Here is a 27,933-nt window from a genome sequence, read left to right as displayed (position 1 = left end):
GTTCGTTTAGAAGCATTAAAAAGCTTGAATCCTTACAAATCTCCATTTGCAAGGTTAGATCACAAGAACCCTGTTTTTTCCTAGGCGACTCTTGGTTTCACCAAAAGGTGGAACGCACTGGATCTGCCGTCCTGGCCTCGCCACCTAAGTCTCACTGTTGCCGGGCATCTCCTTACTTTGAGGGGAATCACAGGGGCTCCCTCGAGGCTGCGAGGAGGGCGCAGGTGCTACGTCTGCGGGTCTAGGTCCCGGGGGCACACCTGGGCTGAGGAGCCGGGAGGCCCTGCTCAGAAGGCCTCCCCCGGGGGCGGCCCCTCACAAAGGACTACCATGCACCAGTCGAAAGCAAGCCAGAGGGCACGTGCACCCTGCGAGCTCCAGGGGTCTAAGAGAAAATACTGAGTTTAAGAAAAAGAACTGGCACAGCAGAGAAGTGTATTTAGTTTAATATGCTGCTATTTGCATTAACAGGGGTGAAAAATGTGAATGTCTTTGTGGTGATTTTACAAGAGTTGCCTCCTTTTTCGTATAATTCTGTCTCTTTTGAACTTTGAAATAGTTTTCAAAAATAGAATTTGTATTTTAAGATAAAAAAGGGAAAAAAACTTACAAACCAAAAAACTAAATCTTGCTACAGGCCCTGAGGACTGGAGTGTACCATTCATTCCATCAGGAAAAAAGGCGGAACACAGGCTGCCACTGGTGCTCTGGACGCACAAAAACCCCGGCCTTTGAAGCGGAGCCCTGCCCACCTCCTGTGCCCCGCACCTGGGGTGCAGGATGGGGGGGGGCAGGGGGAAGGGAGAGAACGTCTCAGGAGCTCTACAGGGCTCAGGGGTCAGGACCACTGGTGACCACGGACAAAAGCCAGGGGTCAAAGGGGCAAAACCAAACAAAACCGTGCCTAGACTGTTAGCCCTGCTACCAAACACCTTCAAAACAAAAGTTAGAAAGCAGCACAAGCTTCTGGAAAAGAATTCATCACTGGCAGAGCACCCATCACATAGGGAATGATGCTTTTAAAGTTTTGATGGGATAATCAAGTTTACCTTTCGAAGAGAAAAACGGTAATCCTGAAAGCCTCCAGAGGGCCAAGGAGGCCAGTCCTTTGTGAAGCCCCGTGGCTGCCCAAGGGTCTCACTGGAGCAGGAAGAATCTTTATGCTGACCTCGGCCCACACTGCTAGGGTGGTCAGATGCTGCTGCTCCGCCATCAACGTTCAGACACACACTCCAACGCCCACAAACGCTCCCTGCCCAGCCTGCCACCTACCCTGCCCCCGTAGAGGATGGAGGGCGGCTGGAGGACCCGGCCGGTCACATCTGTCATCTCGTCTTTGACCATGATTCCAAATTCACGAACATATGGGTCTGTGTTGAAACTGGCACTTCTCATCTTGAGAACGGACGAGAGAAAAGGCAGAGTCAGGGGAGTTCTTTGCTTCTTTCCAGAAGCTGTGTCTGCCCAAGGCATCAGCTGCCTTGACCTGGGCACCCAAGGGTGTCCCCAGCCCAGGGCTGGGCCCTGAGGATGTGATGCTCACCAGTTTGCTAATCTCTTCCTGCCGATCAGGGGCTGACCTGGCTGTGGCTCTGATCATGGTTGAGGTCTGATTGTCGGTCAGCTTTTTTATACATCTCTGTCCCGCCACTATGTTACAGACCTACGAAGAGAACGCGTGAACAGGGCGTCAGCATCGTGCTGAGGAGCAGGCATGGCTCTGAGGCCCAGCACGAGGGCTGGCGCCCAGCTCTGCCTGCACGAACTCGGAGCACCGTGCAGACACCGGTGGTGGTGGCTGTTCCTGAAACCCACTGGTCGAGGCACATCTGCAGGAGGGCAGAAACGCCCCCACGTAAACCCAGCAGAACGCAGATGGCAGCGGGCTCTGCACTGGTAAAAGGACCCCCCGCAGCAGACGGGCCTGTGTCCTCCCGCCCTCTGTCCTCAGACGTGGGAGCAGACACAGAGCCGCCGCAGCGGAAGGGAAGCCTACCTCCTGGACACAGCACAGGGGGCCCTGGCCCAGGCCCCAGATGTTGGAGTAACTGGACAAGTACTGAGAATTTAAAACACTAACAGCAAAGAGTTAAAACGTGTGTCTTAACTGCAGCATTTCATCTTTTCCCAGGCAAGCAGTTTTCAAACCAGAGGTCAATTTTCGATAAATGAAGAAAGAAGCAGTGTATTTTCTGCGTGCGTTTCACTCTGAGCCAGGGGCCTGCTGGACAGACTACATATGGTCTCAGCCTCCACACAAACCCTACAAGTTACCAAACCCACGTGACTGAGGCAGAAACTGAGGTTGGACGAAATCCCTTAGCCCGCCCAGGTTCCTGCAGCGGCAGGAGGTACGAAGTTTGGACCCGGGTGCCAGGCGGGCCCTCGGCTGTGCAGGCCTCCAGCAGCCCACAGGTCCCCGGGGGTGGGGGTGGGGGAACCTGCCTCGAGGGGAAGGTAGGTGTGTTTCTGCTCCTGTCCAACTTGTAAACATGGGAGGTGGGGGTAGCGCAGAACCAGCTTGTGCCTGTCCTTGAAGTACTGGGCCACCGTGCATTCGACCGTCTGCCCGCTCTCCTGCTGCAGCGGGAACCTGGGGAAGAGAGAGGCAGCTCAGGCCCGGAGCCTCCCGGGCTCCCCCAGGGTGGCTTCCGTGGGCTGAGGAGGGGGTAGGGCAGGTCAAAGCATCTCCCAGGGGTCAAAACCAAATCGCGTCCCCTGGGTTATCTGGAACTTTCCCGGGTCCCTGAACGTTCATTCTACCTCTGGAATTGAGAAAGAAAGACCCACACATCCACAGTATGCAATGACCACAAATGACACATACATCCAGACCACACGGAAAGGACTCAGGACAAGTGAAGACAAACCCAGAAAGAAAGGCCTGTGCACTCTGTGGCCAGCCCTGTACTGAGACTGACTCTGGAAGCTGTTTAGGGGCTGAGGGCCAAGTGCCCGCCCCAGAAAGCCTGAAACCGTCCAAGAAAGGGCGGCAAAAGGGACAGGCAGCACGGGGGTGTCCTGCACGCGTGGCGGCCAGTCCCCATGCAGGGGATGTCGGCCGACGCCTTTGCTCTGCCCAGACTCCTGCCGGGAGCAGGCCACAGGGGCCGGGACACAGGCTCATCCTGCTCTCCAGCTGCAGGGCCCCGGGCACCTTGGTATAAGCAGTGCCCACGTCACAGCAGGCACTTCCCGCAGAACGACCTCGAAAGTAACTAATGAGTTCTCCCTGAATCCAGGAGGCCTCAAGCTGGGCTGCAGGAGCCACACAACCCAAGACAGCGCCACACCGTGTAGCCCTGGACCACACTGTTGAGACAGAGCCCCGGCCTCGGCCTGGGTGAGGCCATGTGGAGAATCTGCGGGCATCTCCTGACCTCTCCCTCCCAGGACCCTGCTCAGCATCAAGGACTGAAAAACAAGCCAAAGGCCCTTCTCTAGCCTGGAAGGCTCAGGAAGGAAAACTAACAGGGGACGCCCCCCCACCCGCCACCGCAACCCCCCCAGGGAATTTCATGACTCGATTTCACGAGAAGTATGGACTCGACTAGGCCAGTGGTATTCTTCTGGCGTTTTACAAGCAGAAGGCAAATCCTTTGCAGAGGAGCCACTGCTGCAGTTTGGACAGCTGGGCGACAGCGAAGGTCAGGGCTGCAAAGAGCGTGAAAGGAGCGCCATTTACGTTTGGTGACTGGCGGGCCGCCGGGTCACATTGCAGACGCGGTACTTCCTCTTCATCTGCCCGCAGTGCGTTATTTCCACCTTGAGACCTGGCAACAGAGCAGCTGGTTCAACGTCCAGACTCGCTGGCCTGCGGCGCATGCCCGGGGCAGACCAGCAGTTTTTAGAGGAGCCCTGCCTACGGACCCACGTCCAGGACGCTCTGGGTGGCCCTCGGGCTGAGCCATCTCACCCATGGGGGTGTCTCTGGCCTCAGCACTGCTGGGTGGGCCCGAGGCAGGGCACTGTCTCCAAGGCAGGCCCACGTGGCCAGCTGAGAGCATGGCATCAGCCACCTCGGCCTCCTGGGCTTCCTTCAGGATTATTTTTAGCCCTGAGCACTGCCACGGGATCAAGGTGCCCTCAGAAAGGACAGGGGCGGGGGCGGGGCTCGGGGGGAGGGCGAGCTGCCAATTCTCCCATCACACCAAGGACCCCAGCCAGGGCACTGAACTCTGCACTGCGTTTCCTTGAGTGGAAAGCAGGCTCAGCGGGTACAGACACCACCAAGGCTGTGTCGGGGTCTGAGTTCAGGAACGTCCTGAGATGCAGCCACTCTCTGGTCCTGCACCTGTGCTTGGGCTGCGGGCACCCGACACAGAAGGTCACCGGCTATTTAGAGGGGGCTCCGGCTCTGGGAAATGGGTGTGGCTGCCCCCGCGCTCATCTGTCTGATGGCAAACTTCCCCCTCAGAAACACGCGGAGAAACAAGGACTGGGGAAACGCAGCGAGAAGCAGGGCCACCAAGGGAGGGCCAGCAGCCCTCTCGGCCCCGTGCGCCGGGCGGTTAGTTACCTTTGATTTCTTTGGTAAACTTTACCCTTTGGGAATCTGTCAGAGGTTTTTGTTGTTCTTCAATACTTTTAAAATCCAAGACTTCACACACAAACTCGATGACTGGCTGTGCCTTATAAAACGCTGTTGCCGAGACTACAGGTAGGAAAAGAGAGACAAGAGCAGAAACGTGACCTGGTCTGCCTGGTGTCCCTTCTTCCCCAGTCAATTCCCAGCGCCCAAGCCTGCTGTGGGCCAGGTAAGGAGGCCACTTGGCCTCTGCTCTCCCCACCTGCCAAGTCTGGACTCAGAGGTGGGACAGGGCAGAGGGGGCTTCACACCTGACCGCCCCCCACCCCACTCTGGCCAGGGGCAATGGGGGTGTTGGTAGGGGTTAAAGATAAAATCACCCTGAGAAGAAAGCTGGGGTTTAAAAACAAAACCCAAAACAGATGATGACAACTACTAGCCCTGGACTTTCTAGCACTTTCCACCCGTCTCATCCGAGAGCCAAGAGAGGGGCAGCTGGGAACACAGGCTCCAGACGCCCCGCACCCTGAAGCACGGTCCCTGGAGTGGGCCCTACAGCGGCTGCCACCTAACGGGCAGTGGCACAGGCACGCGGTCCCGCTCAGTGATGGCCCTGCGGCTTGGCTCACCGTCAATGTTCAGCATCATCTTCCAGAGGGAAGGCCGCACCGACTGATGGAAGCCGAACCACACTTCTCGGCCCCCGCCCAGGGGGTTGGAGCAGCCCTCAGACGCCGTGAAGAAGGAGCGGCCCACAGGGGTGTACCTGGAACGGGAGCCTGTCACGGAGGCTGGCGGGCACACGCTCCCGCTGACCATCCTGCCTGCCTCTCTGGGGAGAACTGCTGTGACTAGGTCTCGCCCACCCGCACCCCACGGGCCCCGTGGGAGAGCCCCTTCCCATGAGCTGGGGACACATGGCCTGGCCGCAATGCCTTTCCCACAGCACGGGGCCCCGGGCACGGCACCTGGCATCCCTCCAGGCTCCCGCCCCTCGGCTCCTCCACTGAGAAGCTCCATCCAAACTCGGGGAGGTGTGGGTGGGGACCCCGACCTCGCCTCGACAGATCCACACTCCTCAGAGGGGCCAATTACCAATGGCGTGCTCAGAGCCAGAGGCCACTGCCCGCCAGGGCACGGATCCCCAAGGGGCGACCTTGCCACCTGCTGGCGAGTCACCAACGGGTCACGAACACGGCCCTCTTGGCTTTGCCCTTAGAGGGTTCATCCTGCCCCTTCCGCTATTTTCCCCAAATGAAAGACTCATCTTCTGATTATAAGGGTGACATGGTAATTAATTCAAAGGAATTCAGAAGGGGAAAAAAATCACTAATTCCTGCCACTCACGTAAAAAATGTATGTGACGTTGTGACAACAACCCTTCTACAGCTGTTTTCTTTGCGCCACCCACCCTCTTCCCATTAACGGTTCCAAACACAATGAGGTTACAAGCTGGGGGGCGGGTGCTGCCAGGAGGGAGCCTGCCCTGGACGTGCGGGACACCAGGGTCGCCCTTATTTTTTTTAATTTTTTGATTTTTAAAATGATTTTTATTTTTTCCATTAGAGTTGGTTTACACCGTTCTGTCAACTCCCCGCCGTACAGCAAGGTGACCTGGTCACGCACACCCGTCCACATTCTTTTTCTCACATTACCCCCCAGCATGCGCCATCGCAAGTGACTAGACAGAGTTCCCAGGGCCGCACGGCTCAGGGTCTCCTGGAAAGTCTAACACAGGCTTCAGGGCACCTCCACTTCCACTGCGCCCTCCCCGCCGCCTTAGAGCTGTGGTCGGTACCGGGAGAGCTCCGGGACGGGGGTTCTGGGGCAGGCTTTCCTCTCTTGTGTCATCATTCCAGGAGTTTCTGAGGTTCTACTGTGTGTGGTGCGTGGGAGGACGAGGCCTCCCAGGCTGGAAACTAACGCGGTGTGGGGCGGCTGGCACATGGGGAGTCGGTGCCACTCAGTGCCTCCTGGTCAATCACCCGCCATCGAAGGGTCTACCTACCCTGTCCCAGCAAGTTCCAGTGTGGCGATGAGTGGGAAGAAAGCCACCGCACGTGAAGCATGCCAGCGGTGCCCACAGTGCTACAGGGCTCCTCCCCGTGGGGGAAGCCGGGCAGGCACAGACCTGGAACGTGGCTCCTCTGAGAGTCCCAGGTGCGAGGGTGACAGAGACAAGGACCCAGCCCCCAGGGCGGATGGAATGACCAGCACGCCCAGAGACAGGAAGGCGGCCTTTGTGAGCTCAGCGGAGAACTCGGGGGATTTATCGTTCCGTTTTCTCCCAGGCCGGCACTGCGACGGTTTTCATCACGTGAGTCCACCGGCCACCAGCACCCCAAGCCCAAGTCGGCCCTCCCCAGACGGCCGGGCCCTCACCTCATGGACGGCAAATGCCTCATGACCACATCCAGGGCCTGGATCGTCTCGAAGGGGACGCTGGGCAGCCGCCCCGAAAGTGCATCGTGTAACGCCTGTAAGCTCACGCAGGACACCCACTTGATGGACACCTTGAAGATGCGGTCCTTCCCCTCTCCGGGCAGTGTGACCTCCAGCTCCACCTGGGGGCCCAGAGCACATGGTGACACAGGCGTCCCTCCCGAGGAGGTGCCAGGAGGCCAGGGCAGGGGGTCAGCTTCCGGAACACCCAGGCGAGGGACAGTCAGCCAGTCCTTTACCCAACCACACGCGTGGGGGCGCGCTCGGCCTGTCTCCCCACCCCGCCCCAGCACGGTGCCTGAAGGAGGCAGGGGCATCTGGCGTTTCGTCTGAGCACCCCCACCCCGCCCCCCGGCATGTGGCTGCGGAAGAAGCAAGTGGCCACGTTAGAGGGCGCAACATGGGGCAGGGGCTGCCCAGCGGCTGCTCAGCCCGGTCTGTGCCGGCAGGCCTGAGCCGCTGCTCCTGGCACAGGGAAGGGGGCACAGGCAGTTCGCTGAGGGTCTTGGGGAGCTACCCTTTCCCCAGCGGGGCTGAGAAAACTATAGTGGGTCTGGGATTCCTGTTTTCTGGGTCCCTTAAGAGTCCAGTGCAGTCATTTTGCAGTGAATAAACCATGAACAAAAAGCCTTCTTGGAACAGACATGACATAAAACAGAGCGAAAGGCTAACAACTGTGGATGACGTGGCTGTGCACGTCCAAGTCCTCCGACCTTGCCGTCCGGTTCAACAGCCCACAGTGAAACCTGGGCAGGTCACAGCCTGTGACTGAAGGATGTGGGCGGCGGGGACACCCCAGGCCGCTGCCCTCAGGGCTGTCTTTGCCCACCTCTGTGCAGGAGAGGCTGCGGAACCAGCACCACCAGGCACGGAAGGGGAGAGACAGCTTTAAGTACCACGAGACCCGTTAGAATGTCATGGGAAAAAATTAAAATCCTCGGCAAGACCTCAGACGATTTACACCACGGCACCGGAATTCACAACATCCCTTTCCAACAGAACCTCCTCTGCAGTGGGACTGCCCTTTCTTCAGCTGACCAGGCCACATGTGGCCACTGAGCCTTGACAGTGGCTGGTGTGGCTGAGGAACGCAACTTCTAGCTTCATTAACTTCTAAGAGGTTGAAAAGTACTGGCCATGTGCGGCTAGTGGCCGGGTGCTGGCCAGCGGTCTCTGCGGCAGCCTCGAGTCGAGCCCTCGAGCAAGTCCTCCCTCCCGGGCCCCCCGCCACCACCGCCACCCACCCCTTCACCCCGCCACCTAAAAGCCTGGGCGGCATCATTATCTGCTAACTGACGATCCCATCCGGAGCGATGCACATGAACCCCACTGGGCTGAAGCTGCTTCCCCGGGGACGGCACCCCAACTGAAAGGCCACGGATTATATATAGTTTATCCTTAACAACGCAAAAACTCCAGCAAGGGAGACCTACCCCATTTTACACATCAAAATACAGACACTGAGGCTGACAGTCCAGCCTGAGGCCACACAACCACGGAAGGGCAGGGGGGACTAGGCCAGGCTGACGTCCAAGGCCTGTCCACCTCCCACTCGAGGCCCAGGGGCCTGTGAGGCCTGCCCGAATCTGCTCTGTCTCAGAAGGAGTTCCGTCCTGCTGCTTCTGCACCATCGGCCTGGAAGGCTGCCCCTCTTCAGGCTCCCATCAAACTCTGAGGAGCTGCCGCATCCAAGCTCATTCATTCTTTCCCTGGACCCCCTCCCTCACCCAGCAGCCTGCGCTCAACTCCCATCCACTCCCCGGGGCTCCCCCCTTACGCACTTGCTACACCTCGTTGAGACAGCACTGGAGCCGTGACCAGACCGCACTGCTGCCCCACGCCCTGGGTGCCAGGTGTGCTCCAGCACAGCCCACACACCAGCCCAACAGCCCCAGGTCCATCCAGGGGAGAACAGAGCAGCGAAAAGGAACAGATTTTTCATGACGGATGGATTTTAAGTATCCAATCCGAATAAAAGAAGGACACTGCAGCTTCATTGCCCGCGGAACAAAATATAACACAGCTGATAAAACCAACGGAGAGCAGAGGGTCAGTTTAACCCACGGCAACAGGATCGTGGCTATGGGGGAGGGCAGCGGGGAGGGTTTTGTGTGGACCGAGAGAGACCTGACTCCAACGACAGCTCGAGGAAAAGGCAGTGCCACCTGTCGAGAAACGGCACGCCAAGGACACAGACAACAGGGGTGGAAACCCTAGGCTAGTTTCCACCTTACACGCCGGCGTCTACAGCAGGACTTCACGCCCACCACACAGGCTCCACCCAGGGAGCTCTGGTATCTGAAGAACAATTCTGTGAACTGCTACTAATTCCGTGCTGATGGACGTCCTTCCGTAAAAATACTTTTATGACACCCTGAGTGGGGACCGAGAGGGACTCAGTTTCCTTCAACAAAAGGTATTTCCATTTTAAATGTTATCTAGATATTTCTTTGTTAAGTTTTTTTTCTTTTTTTATGGCTGCACCCGCGGCACATGGAAGTTCCCAGGCGAGGGGTTGAATCGGAGCTGCAGCTGCTGGCCTACGCCACAGCCACAGCCGCAGCCACACCAGATCGGAGCCACATCTGTGACCTACACCACAGCTCATGGCAACTGGTTCCTTAACCCACTGAGCAGGGCCAGGGATCGAACCTGCATCCTCATGGCTACCAGTCAAGTTCCTAACCCACTGAGCCCCAAGAAGAACTCCCAGTATTTACATTTTTCAATAGATTCTAGACCAGCCTCCTCTTGGCCCTATAAAAAGGGAACAGAATAAACCTGAGGCTCCGTAACATTCTCTGCCAGTAACTACGTCTCAAGAGGCCGAGTGGTGCACACACCTAATATCTTGGAACGATGGAGATTCAACAGAACTGTCCCCCAGGGGCAGGGCTCGCCTGGGCTGCGGCCAGTGGAGTCGTTCCGCACACTGAGGTGCTCCAGTCTCTCAACAGTCCCAACAAGGCAGCCTCCACAGGCAGCACCGACCAGGGTTACGCAGGGCGTGGGGGCTCCCTGCCTGTAACAGGGGACCAGGAAGGCAACCCACCCGCCTCACAGATGCCTGTGCCCACCGAGGACGCCAGCGCTGCTGAAGCTGTGACACAAGGACACTGCACCTGACCACCAGCATCAGCAGGTGGCACCACCCCAGGCCTGAAAAATGGCAAGATGACAGTGAAACTCAATCTCTCAGACAGACCAAAGCCACAGCTCAACTCCCTCTGAACGTCACCAAGGTGACAGACTGGAGCAGCAATAGGGAGAGTCCCGCCTGGTGCCGCCATGCAGCTCGGAGACAGAGACCCGGAAGCTGCCTGGCAGAGGGCAGGAAGAGAGCCTGCTCTCCACAGGGCCTTCTTGGCCCGACTCGGCTGCCGTGAGGCCAAGGCCCTGAGCTCGCTCCCACCAGTCTGCAAGGAAGGAGGGGCATCACCGGCAGGGCCTGGGGGCTGCCACTCCAGGCCACGGGCCTCTCCAGGGGTGCTTGGGCGAAGGTCTTCTGGGATGGCAGACTGTTGCCAGATGTCCGGGGACACAGTGATGGCCAGACGGGCTGGGCGCTCAGCCCATGCTCCCCTGGGGAGAGAGACGCACTCACCAAGCACCTGTTCTCCCAGCTGCTTCGAAGCACCCCGATGGAGGCTGCAGCTTCTCTGGAGGGACCCTAAACCCCAAAGGCAGCAGGAGAGCCCCGAGGAGGAGCCCCCTAAGAGGAGAGCCCCAGGGAGGAGAGTCCTGAGGAGGAGGACCCCCGAGAGGCAGGGGCCCAGGGAGGAGGGGCCCAAGGAGGAGAGCTTCACTGCCCTACTCCGACTCTCCAACCCTGTCACCCTCGGAAGGAAAACTACTCCTGAGCCCCTCCCTCCTGGCATCTAACTATAAATATGTGCAGACAAAACTGTGAATAAACTCCTTATGCTTTTCTTTCTTATACAACTTTAAACAAAACCAAATGTGCATATTAAACACGAAACTTGGTGATCAATAAATTCCAAAGGCAGAGCAGGTTAAGTTGCAAGAGGCGATCCAGCTCAGCTGGGTTCCCTCACAGCTGGAACACTGTCATTCACCTGGGGCCGTGCCAGGCCGCCGGAGCGCCACTGCTATCGCCCAGTGTCACTTGAGCCCTGAGCCCTTATCACCACCGGCCCTCCCTCAGCCTCGAGCACCCTGCTCCCTATCAGAGCACTGCACCTCAAGCCGACTGCTGGGTGCTGAAACCAGCCGCCCTGCTGGCCAGCCAGTTGGGGGAAAGGAGCTTAGTCATTTTAAGATTAGCATGAAAATGCAAACGCAAAAAAATGTACCGCCTGTGGAGAACTTGCAGGTCACTGGGCAGCAGTTTCGGCCCCTCTAAGCTCTGAGCATTCTACTTCTAGGGGACCCTGGGGCTAAGAAGCTAACCGTACAGGTCATTCTCAAAGGGAAGCAGCTTTTACATTCTCAGAGGGTTAATTGTTAAATTACTAGTTTGGGTTGTTTTTTCTTTTGCTTTTTTAAATATGCGTAAAATTATTTCTGAGCTGTGTGTCCTCTTCCTCTCCTAGAGCAGCCCACTGGTTGAAAGATGTGCCAAGAAGTGACAGTTTCCAGGCAGAAACTTTACTGCTATTTCAGTAAAGACAGGATAAGAATAAAGACAATAAGGTGACACTTCAATACAACCATGACTCCAGGGCTAAGAGGTTCTCAACTCTTTTTCTGGACTCACACAACTTCACCCTCTGCCCCTACAAACCACTGCACACGGAAAGCAGTTTCTGTGGATGGCACGATGGAGTGCACGGTCCATTAGCAGCTCCCTCCTCTGAGGAGAAGGGACTCGGTGCCAGGCACAGCCAGCCAGGCTGCCCCGTGCACTGCCAGATCCCAACAGCTCTGTGGCCTCACCTTATCCCTCCCGATGGGAAGCGGCATCGCTGTGTACAGATTCTTCCTTCCATCAAACACTGGTTTCCGATCCCCAAAGATCTGTGTTTTAAAGTGCTGAACCATATGTTCCACTATTTCCCTGAAACGAGACAGAATTCAAGAAAAAGTCAATAAAATCAGGCAAACGGCAAACGAGGATGGCACTCTTCTGACATCAGTTTTAAGCAATTTTATAAGCCCTGCGGCTCCTTTTAATAACATGACTTTCTATTTCTTTCTATACGGAATCAAACTAGAACTTTCAGTGGGTTTATGCTCATTCATTTAGTGACTCGAAAGCTGGAGAAGGGCCCCCTGCCGGGCACCGAGCAGCTCACTGCAGACACCAGCACGGAGAAGGGGGCGGATGGGGCTCCTGGTCCCCACGTGCGCACAGACCACACCGTCCACGGCGCTGACAGCTCAGGGGGGCCTGGCATGGGCCTTGTGCTCCCGTCACGTGCCATACAACGTGCCTGGGTACCATAGCTCTTTCAGTCTGGGCCCTTGAACAGAGGCCCCGAATGTTACCCAGAGCCCACACCCGGCCTGACCGAGCGGGACGGTCACATCGCAGGCCACTTGCAAGGCCGTGAGTGAGAAGGTTTGCCGTCTGCTGCTCAGGTGTGACGGCGGCAGGAACCCAGCGAGCAGAGATCTGTCCGCTGTGCTGCTTGGAGGGCTGAGCTCTCAGGGCTTCTACCTCGCCTGTCATGCCCACCCGTCCACACGGCTCACAGAGAGACCTCTGGAAACACGCCACTGATGACCAGAGACAGCTCAGCTCTCCTGCTGGCCCGAGGGTCCGGGAAGCGCAGCACCTACCCAGCACCTGTCGGCATGTCTCTGCTCCCAGGAAGCCCCCACCCAGCACGTCTCCGTCAGTGTTTCAGTTCCACTCACCCGACTCTCAATAAGCAGAGAGTGAAAGCTCTGATACCCGCCTGGCCCTAAGGTCCTTGTACGGGAGACCATCCAAAGCCCTGGAGCAACCAGATGGTCAGAGGCGCAGAATCTCAGTCGTTATCAGGAAAAAGCAGCTCACGGAATGCGGTGAAGAAGGGAAGGTGGACTCTGACATCAGGAGAGCGGAGGGGAGCACACCTGAGCTCAGCCTTGCTACGAGGGGCAGCGTGTGGTCACCTCTCAGGAAGCCAGAACCAGCGAATCCTCCCACTCTTTCCTCATTCAAACTGGCTTTGCTCAGCTGACCTTCAACTGTGTTAGTGGCAGGAGGTGAGTCCCACTGCCTGTGAAGCCCCCAGGAAGATGGAGCCTCTGCTCTGCTGGCTTTACCAGGCCTCTGACACCAAGTGGGAGTTCACAGCCCTGGCTGGTATAAAGCCTCAGGGACAGCTAGGGCTGACCCGGCCTACATCCCTGCCGCTCCTGACCAGCAGCCAGGGTGCAACCTCACTGGCCGCTCCGCACACCACTCCGGGCCCAGGATGAGGCGGCGCTTCCTCCACACTGTCTCCAGACCACTGCTCCCGAAGCCGCAAGGACCCCATCTTCTTGGTCAAGACTTCACAGTCAACTCGAGGCCCAGACGGCTCCACTGGGGGGTTCTGCCCACAAAGAACAAATCATCCCACCGAACTCAAATTTATCATGAATGGAATTTAAGAGGGCACACGTCCCAACTCATTTCCTGAGGTTAGAAAAACTTTATCTCAAAACACAACAAGGTAATCATGGGACAATCTCATTTATAGACACAGAGGCAGAAACAAATTAAGAGAAGGCCCCCCCCTCCACGGCTCCTCCCTCCCCAGGACTGGAGGAAGTCAGTGAAACCAATGCGGTCCTTCCTAAATGCACCAGTAAAATATATTTCAATGAGAAATGGACTTCCCCACAGCTGCACGTGTAGGGAATGAGGGACAGGGGACAACCAGTTCCAAGTGGCATATACAACTCTTTTATTGGGGAGTTGGCAACATCATAGGATATTAAAAAAACACCAAAACCCAACTGATATACCATATTCATGGACAAGAATATTCAGTGACCCCCAAACAAATCCATTCCTTCCATTCCAATAAAAATCCACAGGGATTAATTTTTATCTGATGGAATTTAAGAAACTAATTTTATTCTAGTTTGGAAATAGTGAACAAAGGCTAATTAGAACATTCCTAAAGAGGAACGAAGTGGACCTAGAAAAGGTACAACGACAAAGACAGTGTAGTGCTGGGGCGGGACTGACAAGCAGACCTCAGCACAAAACCAAGAGCCCAGAAAAAGATCCATGGGAGTTTCTGCTGTGGCACAGCAGGATGGGCAGGGTCTCTGCAACGCGAGGGCGCAGGTTCAAGCCCTGGCCCAGCACAGTGGGTTAAAGGATCCAGTGTTGCTGCAGCTGTGGCATAGATCACATCTGTGCCTTGGATCTGATCCGTGGCCTGGAAACTCCACATGTCACAGGGCAGCCAAAAAAGGGGAAAAAAAAAACCCCAACAAAAACACTGAAACAAAACAAAAACTGCCTTCCTTCCTGTCCTCATCCCTCTGCTTTAATTGTAGTAAATTACACATCACATAAAATCTGCCGCCACGTACAGTTCAGTGTCATCAAGTATGTCCATACTGTTTTCATACAAATTTTAGAATTATTTACTCTAAAATTTGCATGAAAACACAAAAGACTCTGAATAGTCAAAACAATCTATGTTTTTTAATTTTTATTTTATTTTACTTATTTTATTTTATTTTATTTTTTTGTCTTATTAGGGTGGTACCCATGGCATATGGAAATCCTTAGGCTAGGGGTCAAATCGGAGCTGCAGCTGCTGGCTTGAGCCACAGCCACAGCAGTGCCAGACCCAAGCCACTTCTGCGACCTACACCACAGCTCACGGCAATGCTGGATCCTTAACCCACTGAGCAAGACCAGGGATCGAATCCGTATCTTCATGGATCCTAGTTGGGTTTGTTACCGCTGAGACACAATGGGAACTCCTGCTTTTGCTATTTCTTCATTATTTTAAATGTAATTGTATTGGAGTATAGGTGATTTACCATGTTGTATTAGCTTCGGGTGTACAGCAAAGTGAATCAGTCATACATACAAATATATCCATTCTTTTTCAAAACAATCTTAAGAAGAACAAAGCTGGAGGTATCATGCTCACTGACTTCAGACTACACTACAAAACTAGAGTCATCAAAACAGTATGGTGCAGCACCAAAACAGAAATATGGGTCAGTGGAATAGAAGAGAGAGCCCAGAAACAAAACCAGCTTATATGGTCAATTATATCAATAACAAAGGAAGCAAAAATCTAGAATGACTGCAAAGATAGCCTCTTAAAAAAATGGCATTATGAACATTGGACAGCTACATTGAAAAGAATCAATCTGAACTATTTTCTTACACCACAGAGAAAAACAAACTCAAAATGGATTAAAGAGTTACATCTAAGACCTGAAACCATAAAATTCTAGAAGAAAATATAGGCAGTATCCTCTTTGACATCATCTTAGTAGTATTTGTGGGATCTATCTCCTCAAGTTAGGGAAACAAAAGCAAAAATAAGCAAGATTACCTCAAACTGAAAGTCTTTTGCACAGCAAAGGAAACTGTCAACAAAATGAATTGAAAATTTTGTTGAATGGGAGAAGACATTCGCAAACAACATGAGATAAGGAGTTAACATCCAAAATATATGAAGAACTCATACATCAAAAAACCCCAAACAACCTAATTAAAAATGTCCACCAGGACTTCCTATCATGTCTCAGTGGCAACATGAGCTGTGGTGTAGGTCACAGACACTGCTGGGATCCTACAGCGTTGCTGTGGCTGTGGTGTAGGCCAGCAGCTGCAGCTCCGAATTGGACTCCTAGCCTGCAAACTTCCGCCTGCTGTGGGTGCGGCCCTAAAAAGGGGGAAAAAAAAAAAAAGAAGAAGTCCACCAGAGTAGACAGTTTCCCAAAGAAGACAAACAGATGGCCCAGAGACACAGGAAAAGATGCTCAACATCACTAAATATCAGAGAAATGCAAACCAAAACTACAATGACATATAATCTCACGCCTATCAGAATGGCTGACAACAAATAAATGCCTGCGAGAACGCAGGAGAAGGGAACCCCTGTGCACTGCTGGCGGGAGTTGGTGCAGCCACTATGGACAACAGCATGGAGGCCCCTCAGAAAGTTAAAAGAAGAGCTACCATACAATGTAACAATTCCACTTCCAGATATTTTTTTAAAGAAAACAAACACACTAATTAGAAAAGATATACACACCCCCTATGTTGACTGCAACATTATTTACAACAGGGAGATCTGAAAGCAACTCAACCGTGGACTGGCAGCTGAATGGATAAAGATGTAGCACATACATACAATGGAGTTACCTAACCATAAGAAGGAACAAAATCTTGCCATTTTCAACAATGTGGATGCACCTAGAGGGTATTAAGCCTAATGAAATACATCAGACAAAGACAAATATTACACGATTTCACTTAAACATCGAATCTAAAAAATAAAAAAAGCAAACAAGAGGACTCGGACAAGAAGGTGAAGCAGAAGGACTTAAGCTCACCCTCTATCAGGGAAACACCAAAATTACAACGAACTGCTGAACAAAACAGCAAACATAACAAAACTGAAACAGACCTATACAGAGAACAAACAAGTGGTTGGCGGGGTGGGGCGGTGGGGAGGGATGAGTAAAACAGGGGAGGGAGAAAATAAGTCACTAGAACTTCTCTGAATGTATTCCTTTCCTTTGCTAATTTCTTTTTTTTTTCTTTTTTCTTTTTTTTTTTTTTTTGTCTTTTGTCTTTTATTTTTGTTGTTGTTGTTGTTGTTGTTGTTGCTATTTCTTGGGCCGCTCCCGCGGCATATGGAGGTTCCCAGGCTAGGGGTTGAATCGGAGCTGTAGCCACCGGCCTACGCCAGAGCCACCGCAACGCGGGATCCGAGCCGCGTCTGCAACCTACACCACAGCTCACGGCAACGCCGGATCGTTAACCCACTGAGCAAGGGCAGGGACCGAACCCGCAACCTCATGGTTCCTAGTCGGATTCGTTAACCACTGCGCCACGACGGGAACTCCCCTTTGCTAATTTCTAATTACACAGGTTTTACCTTGATCATTCTCGCTGTAGATTTCATATATGAGTAATGCTGTAAGCTTGCCTAGACCAAACCACCTCTGTATCTCACTTCTCTTCTTAGAAGCAGTGTTACTCTTTTCAACCTAGGCATTTACAGAAATACAGAGGCATATAAAAAATTACAGTGTATTATTTTTTAAACACACTGCATCACGCCCATGGTTTTGGAGCTTGCCGTTTTCCCAGGTGTGTCTTTGAGACTTTCCTGGTCACTATCTATATACTAAGTGGCGGCGAGTCTAGAAATAGACATGTTATTGTATCATGTACTATAAGGTACTAGTTAAAATGACATAGTTGTCTGTTTCCAGACGTGGTATTTATACCACGAGGCTGCATTTCCCTGCCGTCCATGGCTTCACAGCCCTCCCGTGTGTTCATTTCACCATTCCCACTGCTGATACACAGATGCTTTCTTTTTTCTTTCTCTTTTTCTCCCTTTCTTTCGCCTTTTCTTTCCTTTCTTCTCTCTTTTCTTTTCTCTTCCTTCCTTCCTTCCTTCCTTCCTTTCTTTCTTCCTTTCTTTTTCTTTCTTTCTTTCCTCTCTCTCTCTCTCTCCCTCTCCCCTCTCTCAACACTATATTAGACATTCTTGTTCATACCTCTTTGGGATAAACACTTAGAAGTACAGTTGGTGGATCAAAGGGTATATATATCATCTTCTGTTAATATATATACTAAGTCACCTTCTAAGAAGTCTGGACCAATGTACATCCCTCTAGTGGGCAGTACCCATAAGCAGCAGGCTGCAAATGGCACAGTCATGCTGCACCGCCCTCCTCTCCGCCTGTAGAGTGAGCACTTGAGAGTGTTCTCCTGGGGCCCCTTGACAGAGCTCAAGAGGAACAAGAGGGAAAGGGCAGTAGAAAGACGTGCCCACCTTCTTCTTTCTTGTAGCCCATCCTGTGCATCTAAACAGGGCGCTGCTAATTTGGACCCATTGGCAAGGGTTCCTAGTGCTGGCTGGGAGACCCACACAGCCCACCAGTCATTGGCTGTTCTGGGTGACCATCTCTGCACCCGCAACAATACTGGAAGCATCCTAAGAAGATGGCCCTTGCCTTGTATTGAATCCCTCCCAGGGCAGCCGCTCAGGGTGATGAGGGATTGCCCTGCCAGAGATGGAGGGCGCAGCAGTCTAGGATTCACAATGACTCATCCTAATGTGTGGAGATGGCATTTTCTCTCAGTCTGGCATGAAGCCTCAGGGTTGAGTTTATTAGCTATCCCCCACGTGCACAGCACAAGGTCTTGGGAACTCAGGATGAAGACACTGACTTTGCTTTGGCAGAGACTGCGGTGTGGAGGGAGGTGGGGTGTGGAGGGCAGGGGACGCTTTGCAGCACGAATTTCTTGCGCTTGGACCCTCCCCTTCCGTTCCAGTGCTGCCCTGATATGGTCAGTCGCAGGTGTGCCCCTCTCATCCCAGTAGAGTCAGGAGCTGAGTCTACCTTGTCCCCTGTGCCCCCACTGGCACAGTGCCTTCCACGTGATGGAGGTTTCGTGCGTGTCTGCTGGTTAGTAGCACAGAGGGAGAGAGAGGGACGAAGTCAAGCTAGCACAGAGGTTTTGTTAGCACACAAACTGTACTTCCAACATTTTTCCATGCTTTCACAATTGACTATAATTTTGAGACTGGACTTCAGCCAAAGTCCATCAGAATTAATAGCAAAGTGAAAAACCCTCAAGGCTCACATTTAATGAGGCAGCAACTCTCAGGCTGGCTCAAAAGCTATGGGGGCAGCATGGCACACTAGTATGCGGGCCACAAAAATGCAGCTCAAGACCCATCTTTGCTACTTACCGTTTGACATGAGGCAATTTCTAAACACTGGGTAACTTGGGAACCTTACAGTCACAACTACAACAGGAATGTGGGCGTAAAGTCAGGTAAAAACATCCACGTTAATCACCATCAGTCTTTTTCTGTTGCCAGATGACAAAGCCTTAGTCATACCTGTTTTCATAAAAGAAACCTTCTTGTTCTCTGTGGCTGACGGCATGGTGAGAGCCCAAGAGCTACCAGACCAATCAAAAGCCCAGAAAAGGCGCTTTTGCACACCTTCATTCCAGCTCTAATCTATATGCAAATCCACATAGGATTTTGTCCCCTGGAAACTCAAACAGTCGCTGGCAGGACAATCCCTCATCACCCTGAGTGGCTGCCCTGGGAGGGATTCAATAGGAGGCAAGGGCCATCTTCTCAGGAAGCTTCCAGTACTGTTGTGGGAGCAGAGATGGTCACCCAGAACAGCCAGTGACTGGTGCTGGTCTAGGTGGGTGTGTGGGTCTCCCGGCCACACACAGGAGGTATTTCAAAGCATGTAAGACATATTAAAAGATCTCAGGAGTTCCCATTTTGGCTCAGCAGAAACGAATCTGACTAGCACCCATGAGGACACAAGTTCAATCCCTGGTCTCGCTTAGTGGGTTAAGGATCCAGTGTTGCTGTGAGCTGTGGTGTAGGCTGCAGACCCGGCTTGGACCTGGCGGTGCTATGGCTGTGGCATAGGCAGGCTGCTACAGCTCCAATCCAACCCCCAGCCTGGGAATCTCCACATGCCATGGGTGCAGGCCTAAAAAGACCACAAAAACAAAAACAAAAAAGCAAGCCCTCAAAAAAGGACCTTCAGGAAACAAAGCTGTTTAAACTGGTTGTGCTAAAGTTTTGGTTCAGAAACGTAATCTTTAGTAAGCTCATATTTAAGGGACCTCATAAACTATCAAGTACTGCTTCTTTGTAGACATATCCTCCGGGGAATTAATACTTAGAAGTCAAATTGGTAGGTCAATAGGTATATACTATTTTTATTTTAATACATACACAAAACCACCTCTTAAAAGTCTAGACCAATATACACTGGCCACACCGAGTGAATCCAACTGTTTAGTTTTATAGGTAAGGGAAATGAATCCCCAAACATTCTTTCTCTCACAAAGGCTGTGATCAGGAAAACAATTTTTTTTTTTTTTTTTTTTTTACAGCCAACAGTATTTTCTAAGGCACCAGCACAAAACTGTGTAGCCAATCAAACTACAACTGAGAATTCTGTTTCTGACCATGACAAAGTAAGTGGACTTATCCTAATATTCCAAACAAATGAAAAACAAGGGACAACTATTTTTGGCATTGGAAAACAGGCAGCTTAGGACTGTGATTATTAAGGGAAGGGAAAAACATGAGATAAGCCACATCTTTCACTCTGCCAGAGAGCAACTTTCAAACCACAAAATGGGGAAGGAGCATTAGAACTGCTTTAGCACTCTCATTGTGCTGAGGAGACAGAGGCAGAAGTGGCAGGAATTTGTAGGGCAGGGTAGCAGAGAAGTCTGCAAAGCCAGACTCACTCAAAGTAACATGACAGTCAACAAACACAAAATTTATCATGCATATGAATAAGCAAGGAAAGTAACAGGTAATCTAAGGGAAAGCCTGGTATTAGAAACAGACCCCGAAATGACCCATATGTTGTAATGAGCAGGTAAGAGATGCTACAATAAATATATTCTTACTAGAAATACTTTCAAGATCACAAAGAAAATGATGGGAACAATGAATGAACAGATGAGCCACCTCGGCGTTCCCATTGTGGTGCAATGGAAATGAATCTGACTAGGAACCATGAGGTTGCAGGTTCGATCCCTGGCCTCGCTCAGTGGGTTGAGGATCTGATGTTGCCCTAAGCTGTGGTGAAGGTTGCAGATGTGGCTCGGATCTGGCATTGCTGTGGCTGTGGCATAGGTTGGTGGCTATAGCTCCGATTAGATACCTAGCCTGGGAAGCTCCATATGCCGTGGGTGCAGCCCTAAAAAAAGGACAAAAGACAAAAGACAAAAAAAAAAAAAAAAAAAAACAACAACAACAAAAACCAGATGAGCAATCTCAGCAGAGAATGTAAGCTATGAAAAAGAACCAAATGCAAATTGTAGGACCAAAAAGTACAATATATAAACGAAAAAGACTGTTGGATGGGTACCGCAGAAGACTGGACATTACCTCTCCCGCCAAAAAAAGGGTGGATAAATCCCACTCCTGGGCATCTATCCAGAGAAAACCACGACTTGAAAAGACACCTGTACTCCGATGTTCAAGGCAGCACTCTGTTCAATAGCCAAGACATGGAAACAACCTCAATGCCCATCGACAGAGGAGTGGATCCAGAAGATGTGGTACATGTGCACAGTGGAATATCACTCAGCCATTCAAAGGAATGAAATACCGGCGTTTTTAGCAACATGGACGGACCTAGAAATTACCATGCTAAGTGAAGTCAGCCAGACAATGAGACACCAACATCAAACGCTTTCACTGACATGGGGAATCTGAAAAAAGGACAGAATGAACTTCTTTGCAGAACAGATACTGACTCACAGACTTTGAAAAACTTATGGTCTCCAAAGGAGACAATCTGGGGGAGGGGGGTGCGCTGGGGTTGGGGGATGGAAATCCTATAAAATTGGATTGTGATGATCATTGTCAACTCTAAATGTAATAAATTCATTGAGTAATTAAAAAATAAAATAAAATTCAAATTAAAAAAAAATGTGTGGATAAAATGGTCTTAAAGATTACCCAAACTGTAAAAAGATGGAAAGATTTTTGTTTTTAAATCACAGGCTCAATGACTTGAAGATAATATCAAATGGTCTAACAGATACATAAATTGCAACATTGGAAACAGAGGAGGAAATGGAACAGGAAAAATATTTGAAGAAATGATATTACCAAGTACCATGAAAGATATCAATACACAAAGCCAAAAAACCCAAGGACCCCAAGAAGAAAAAATATAATGAAAACTCTACCTAGGCATAAAGAAGTCAATCAGTTAAAAAGCAAAATTAAATTGAAAATACTCAGAGGAAAAAAGACAAACGCATACAGGGGGACTACAATAAGAAAAACTGACATTTCGTGATAAACAGTTGAGGATTAAAAGACAATGCAATAATATCTTTAAGGTGCTGGGGGGAAACAACTGTCCATTTAAAACTTGGTATCTGGAATTCGCTGGTGGCTAGTTGGTTAAGGATCTGGCTTTGTCACTGCTGTGACTCAGGTTTACTACTGCGATGAGGGTTTGATCCCAGGCCCAGGAATTTCCAAAGGCCACAGGGGTGGTGAAGAATAAACAGAAACCCTCTATATTCATCAAAAATCTTTCAAAATGAGAAAATAAACACATTTGCAGATTCTAAAAAATGCTAGGAGAATTTATCACTGGCAGACTTGCACAAGATAAAAGCTTAAAAACACATTCTCCAGGAGTTCCCGTCGTGGCTCAGTGGTTAACGAATCTGACTAGGAACCACGAGGTTGCGGGTTCGATCCCTGGCCTCACTCAGCGGGTTAAGGATCCGGCGTGGCCGTGAGCTGTGGTGTAGGTCGCAGATGTGACTCAGATCCCCCGTTGCTGTGGCTCTGGCGTAGGCCGGCGGCTACAGCTCCGATTGGACCCCTAGCCTGGGAACTTCCATATGCCGCAGGAGCGGCCCAAGAAAATGGCAAAAAGACAAGCAAACAAACAAACAAAAACAAAACACATTCTTCAGGTTGAAGGGGAATGATTCCAGGTCAAAACACTGATGGACAGGAAGAAATAAAGAGAACTAGCTATGGTCATGTGCAGGTCACAAATATTACATGTGGGTTAATATGAGGTGAGGGTAAACCATTTTCTTTTCTCTCTCTCTCTTTTTTTTTTTGGCCATGCCTGTGGCATGAAGAATTCTCAGGGCCAGGAATCAAACCCGTGCCACAGTGTTGACCGAGCCGCTATAGTGAAAACACTGCATATTCAACCTTCCACACCACCAGGGAACTCCCTTAATTTCTTTAAAATAACAACACTGTACCATGAGGTTTATTAACATATGCAGAAATGAAATACATGACAACAGTAGCAAAGGAATTATGCGATTGTAACAATCATATTTTATATGAAGTTGCAATATTAATGCTAAGCAGATGACACTAAGTTAAAGACACATATTGAAAACTACAGAGCAATCATTCAAAAAGCAAAAGAGGTAAAGTTAAAAACTATCAGAAGGAATGGAGTTCCCACAGTGGCTCAGTGGTTAACAAACCCGACTAGGAACCATGAGGTTGTGGGTTCGATCCCTGGCCTCGCTCAGCAGGTTAAGGATCTGGTGTTGCCTTGAGCTGTACTGTAGGTTGCAGATGTGGCTCAGATCTGGCGTTGCTGTGGCTGTGGTGTAGACCCCTAGCCTGGGAACCTCCATATGTGGGTGTGGCCTTAAAAGGACAAAAAGACAAAAAAACAAAAACAAAATTAATGGAAGGAATAAAATGAAACGCAAAAGAACATCCAACGAAACCAAAAAGAAAAGGGAAAAGAGAAATAAGAATGAAAAACAGAATAAATATTTTTGTTCTTGTTAAGTAGCAGGATGGCAGGAACTCCCCAGTGGCTCAGTGGGTTAAGGATCCGGCATTGTCCCTGCAGCAGCTTGGGTTGATGCTGTGGTACGGAATTTTGTTTTGTTTTGTTTTGTTTTTTAGGGCCACCACCCTGCAGCACATGCAAGTGTCCAGGCCAGGGGTCGAATCGGAGCTACAGGCGCCAGCCTACGCCACAGCAGTGGAACCCAAGCTACGTCTACAACCTACATGTGCTGCAAATTTGATCCCTGGCTCCAGAACGTCTACATGGCCTGGGTGAGACAGGTCAACCCCCCCCCCAAAAGGAGCAAGGTGGTAGACTTAAATAAAGCCAGCCACAGATAACTGCATTCTATTTAAATGAACCTAACACTCCAATTAAAAGGCAGTCATTGTCAGACTGGATAAACTAGGTCCCAATTACAGAATATCTACAAGGATGTTCTTGAAATACACACACACCTCCGTGAGTTGAAAGATTAAGAACAGAAAAAGACATATCGACCAGAAGAGTGTGACAATGCTCATGAGGCTGTACTGGTAGACAGAAAAACTTAAACAAGAGTAACTGCCAAATACACAGAAGGACATTTCCCAGAGACAAGCGGGCCAATGTACCACCGAGGACACATTAGTTATAAGTACGTATATATCTGATAAGAGAGCTTAAAACACGTGAAGTAGAAACTGATCGTATCAAAGGAAGAAACGGACAAATCCCCATCATCAGTGGACCGAAACGTCAGAAAGGATACCTGGACTGGAACGACACCATCAACCAAGTCTACCTAAGACGTATAGATTCCCACACGCCCAACAACTCCAGAATACACATTCTTTTCAAGTGTATGAAGAATGTTTAACAAGAAAAATCACATGCATTGCCATAAAATAAGTATCAGTAAATTTCCAAACACTGAAATCTTACGAAGTATGTTCCCTAACCTCAAGGAAGTTAAATTAGCAATCAACAACGACAGGGTATCAAAAAACAAAACAAAACAAAACAAAACCCCTAAAGACTTAAAGATTGGGCATTCCCGTCGTGGTGCAGCAGAAACAAATCTGACTAGGAACCATGAGGTTGCGGGTTCGATCTCTGCCCTTGCACAGTGGGTTAAGGATTGGTCGTTGCCATGAGCTGTGGTGTAGGTCGCAGACATAGCTCGGATCTGGTGTTGCTGTGGCTGTGGTGTAGGCTGGCAGCTGCAGCTCGGATTCGACCCCTAGCCTGGGAACATCCATATGACATGGGTGCGGCCCTAAAAAGCAAAAAAAAAAAAAGAAAAAAGTTAAGCATTGAATGACACATTTTAACAAAACAAAACTGAAATAAAACAGACAAAAATCAATGAATTCATAATGAAAATGAGCAAATGTCTTATATGGAGTGAAAATTAAAATGTATTAAAACTCACGCAAGTTCCTATTGTGGCTCAGCGGAAAATGAACCCAATTAGTATCCATGAGGATGCAGGGTTTGATCCCTGGCCTCGATGAATGGGTTAAGGGTCCAGTGTTGCTGTGAGCTGTGGTCTAGGGTGCAGATGCAGCTCAAATTCTGCATTTCTGTGGCTGTGGTGTAGTCCAGCAGCTACAGATCCGACTCAACCCCTAGCCTAGGACCTTCCATACGCCACAGTTGTGGATCTAAAAAGAAGGAAAAAAAAAAGGGGGGGGAGTTCCCATCATGGCTCAGTGGAAATGAATCTGACTAGTATCCATGAGGACAGAGGTTTAATCCCTGGCCTCGTTCAGTGGGTTAAGGATCCAGCATCACCGTGAGTTGTGGTGTAGGTCACAGACGTGGCTCGGATCCCATGTTGCTGTGTCTGTGGTGTAGGCCAGCAGCTACAGCTGTGATTCCACCCCTAGCCTGGGAACCTCCATATGCCTTTGGTGCGGCCCTAAAAAGCAAATAAATAAATAAAAATAAATATATAAAAAGTAATTAATTAAAAAGAAAAAAAAAACAGTTGCAATTCTCACTTTAAAAAAAAGCTGTTTGTGAAAAGATGGATATAATTAATAAACCCCTAGCAAACTTGATCAAGGAATACTACAAACAATTTTATGCCAATAAATTCAACAACAGATGAAATGGATAGATTTGAAAGGGGCAAACTACCAAAACTGACACAGAAAGAAATAGAAAAATCTGATACATGATAAAGAAATTAGGTTGAATGAAGCATTTCTACAAAGAAAACTCTAGGATGAAGTGACTTCAATGACAAATTCAGCCAAACATTTAAGAAATTACAGTTGACCCTTGAACAAGCAGAAACTTTCATTATTCTTAAAAAAAAAAAAAAAAAAAAAAGAGGGGAGTATCTTTGTAACTTTCAATAATGCAAAGATTTCTTAGCACACTGTAATAACTATTTTCAAAATTTTATAGACAAAACTACAGCAAAGTTATAAAATTCTGCTTAGTGAAAGATACCGTTAAGAATGCGAAACAGCAAAGCCTCAGAATATTGGTGAAAATATTCCCAATATAGACTTGCACCTAGAAAATATTAAAATCCTACACATCAGTATCAAAAAGACAAATGCAACCCCTCAAAATAGGGAAGAGACTTCAACAGATACTTTAGGAGAAATAACATACGAATATGATAATGATGGGTACAAGCACATGAAAAGGTGCTCAACTCATCAGTTACCGAGAAACGCAAAGTAAAACTACAGTGAGAAATCATCCACTGAAACAGCAGGAATGAAAAAGGCTGACCATACCACGGGCTGACAAGGATGTGGGGAGCCAGAGCGCTCGGCAGCGACGGGACAGTGAGACGGTACAACCTCCCTAGAGAACGACTGGGGTGTCTCATGCAGCTAAATCTGTATTACCCTTTGACCCAGCGGCTTCACCCCCAGGTGTTTACCTAAGAGACGTGAAAACGTTACGTCCACAGAAAGACGTGAACAAAGCATGTTCGCAGCACCTTCATTCACAAAAGCAAAGCCTAGAGCCCTCAGCAAGAGGACGAGGCAATGAATCATGCAATGTTCATGTCACATTTTTCAGCAATAAAAAGAAGATGCTGCTGAAGCTCCTGTTGTGGCTCAACAGGCTAAGAACCCAACGTGGTGTCCATGAGGGTGTGGTTTGATCCCTGGCCTCACGCCGTGGGTTAAGGATCCAGAGTGGCTGCAAGCAGCTACGGATACGGCTCAGATCTGGGGTGGCCGTGGCTGCGGCCTGCAGCTGCCACTGTAACTCTACCCCTGGCCCAGGAACTTCCACGTGCCACAGGTATGGCTGTAGAAAGAAAAGAAAAGGAGCAGCTACTAACAAATACAACGATACAGGCCCATCTCAAAGACATGCTGTGTGAGGGAGGCAGGACGAAGCGGGGGGCAGGGGGGGCAGTCTCGTGGGCTGTGCGACCCCACTCACACAGGCAGGAAACGCACCTCCAGAGACACAGACCCCAGCACTGACTGGGGGACCATGGCACAAGGCAACATTCTGGGGTGACAGGCATGGGTATGCATTTCTCCGAACCCACCGAACTGTACCCTTCCAATGTGTATTTCATCATATGCCAATACAAGAACATGTAAAAAAAAGCAAATCCAACAGAAGCTTCCTGGGGGGAAATGGGTTGACTGGTTTTCAAACCAGGGATGAAGAGAATACCTGTTAACTCTCCTTGGGCATTTCTCTGGCTTGATATCCAACTCATAATGATAGATGTCAATTTTTGGAATGTCCATTTCAAAGAAGTTGGCCTGTAACTTGATTGTTCTCCCGGAGGTCCCGAAGTCGGGTCTAGGTGGAGGCTTGAAGGCATATCCTTGGATGGGCGGCGGTGGCGGTGCAGGAGGCGCGAGCACTGCAGACAGCAAAGAGAACGCCCGTTACCCAAGGGCCACTTCTCCAGAAGGCCTACTCCCTGCCTGCCTGCTCCCCATCTCCCTGGACCCCAGGCCATCACAGGTCCCCGCTGGGACGGCCATTCTCTCCTGCTCCACCGCTCCTGCCCCTCTTGAGATTCATGCCCCCACCTCCACGTGGGCCCACCTCATCACAGAGCCCCCGCAAGTGCCAAGCCCAGGGTTCCCCCCAGTGCACTCGGCCTCGACACTGCACCATTCGCTCCTGGTCCCTCCTGGTCCTCTCCTCGCTCGGCCAGATCCTTCAAGCACTGGCTCTTCTCTACTCAGCCCTCTTCTACTTCTTCCACCGGCTCACAGTTCAAACCCCTCACCCAGACTCCAACCTCCTGCCCCCAGGCCCGAACCTCTGTCGACGAGGCTGCGTCCACTCCACCACCAAGACCCTTCCCGCACGTTCGCTATGGCCAACTGCTCAACAGAGCTCATCATTTTACCTGCCTTTCTCTTGAATCCATCCTTTTCTGGCCACACCTCTCTGCCTTAGCCCGGGTCCCCACTTCATCCCAGTGGGGTGCCCCTTACCCATTTCCACACACTCTAATCTCACCCCGTCCAAACACCTTGCTGGTGCCCTCCCACGCAGCCCCAACATTCAGCACT

General features: G+C 50.5%; 1 protein-coding gene across 1 annotated transcript in view; it reads right to left on the bottom strand.

Annotated features, from left to right (window-relative positions):
• AGO2 (argonaute 2, RISC catalytic component) overlaps positions 1-27,269 on the bottom strand; it is a gene marked incomplete at its 5' end in the record, with an annotated part of 45,595 nt that extends 18,326 nt beyond the window's left edge. The window contains 9 exon segments of the mRNA NM_001194975.1: positions 1,273-1,395; positions 1,544-1,663; positions 2,446-2,593; positions 3,686-3,773; positions 4,520-4,654; positions 5,158-5,294; positions 6,911-7,092; positions 11,867-11,987; positions 27,074-27,269. Of these exon segments, the coding sequence (NP_001181904.1) occupies positions 1,273-1,395; positions 1,544-1,663; positions 2,446-2,593; positions 3,686-3,773; positions 4,520-4,654; positions 5,158-5,294; positions 6,911-7,092; positions 11,867-11,987; positions 27,074-27,269 (1,250 nt within the window).

Source organism: Sus scrofa, chromosome 4 (genome assembly GCF_000003025.6).
Source record: "Sus scrofa isolate TJ Tabasco breed Duroc chromosome 4, Sscrofa11.1, whole genome shotgun sequence".
Taxonomy (NCBI): Eukaryota; Metazoa; Chordata; class Mammalia; order Artiodactyla; family Suidae; genus Sus; species Sus scrofa.
This window is presented reverse-complemented; position numbering and strand designations above follow the sequence as displayed.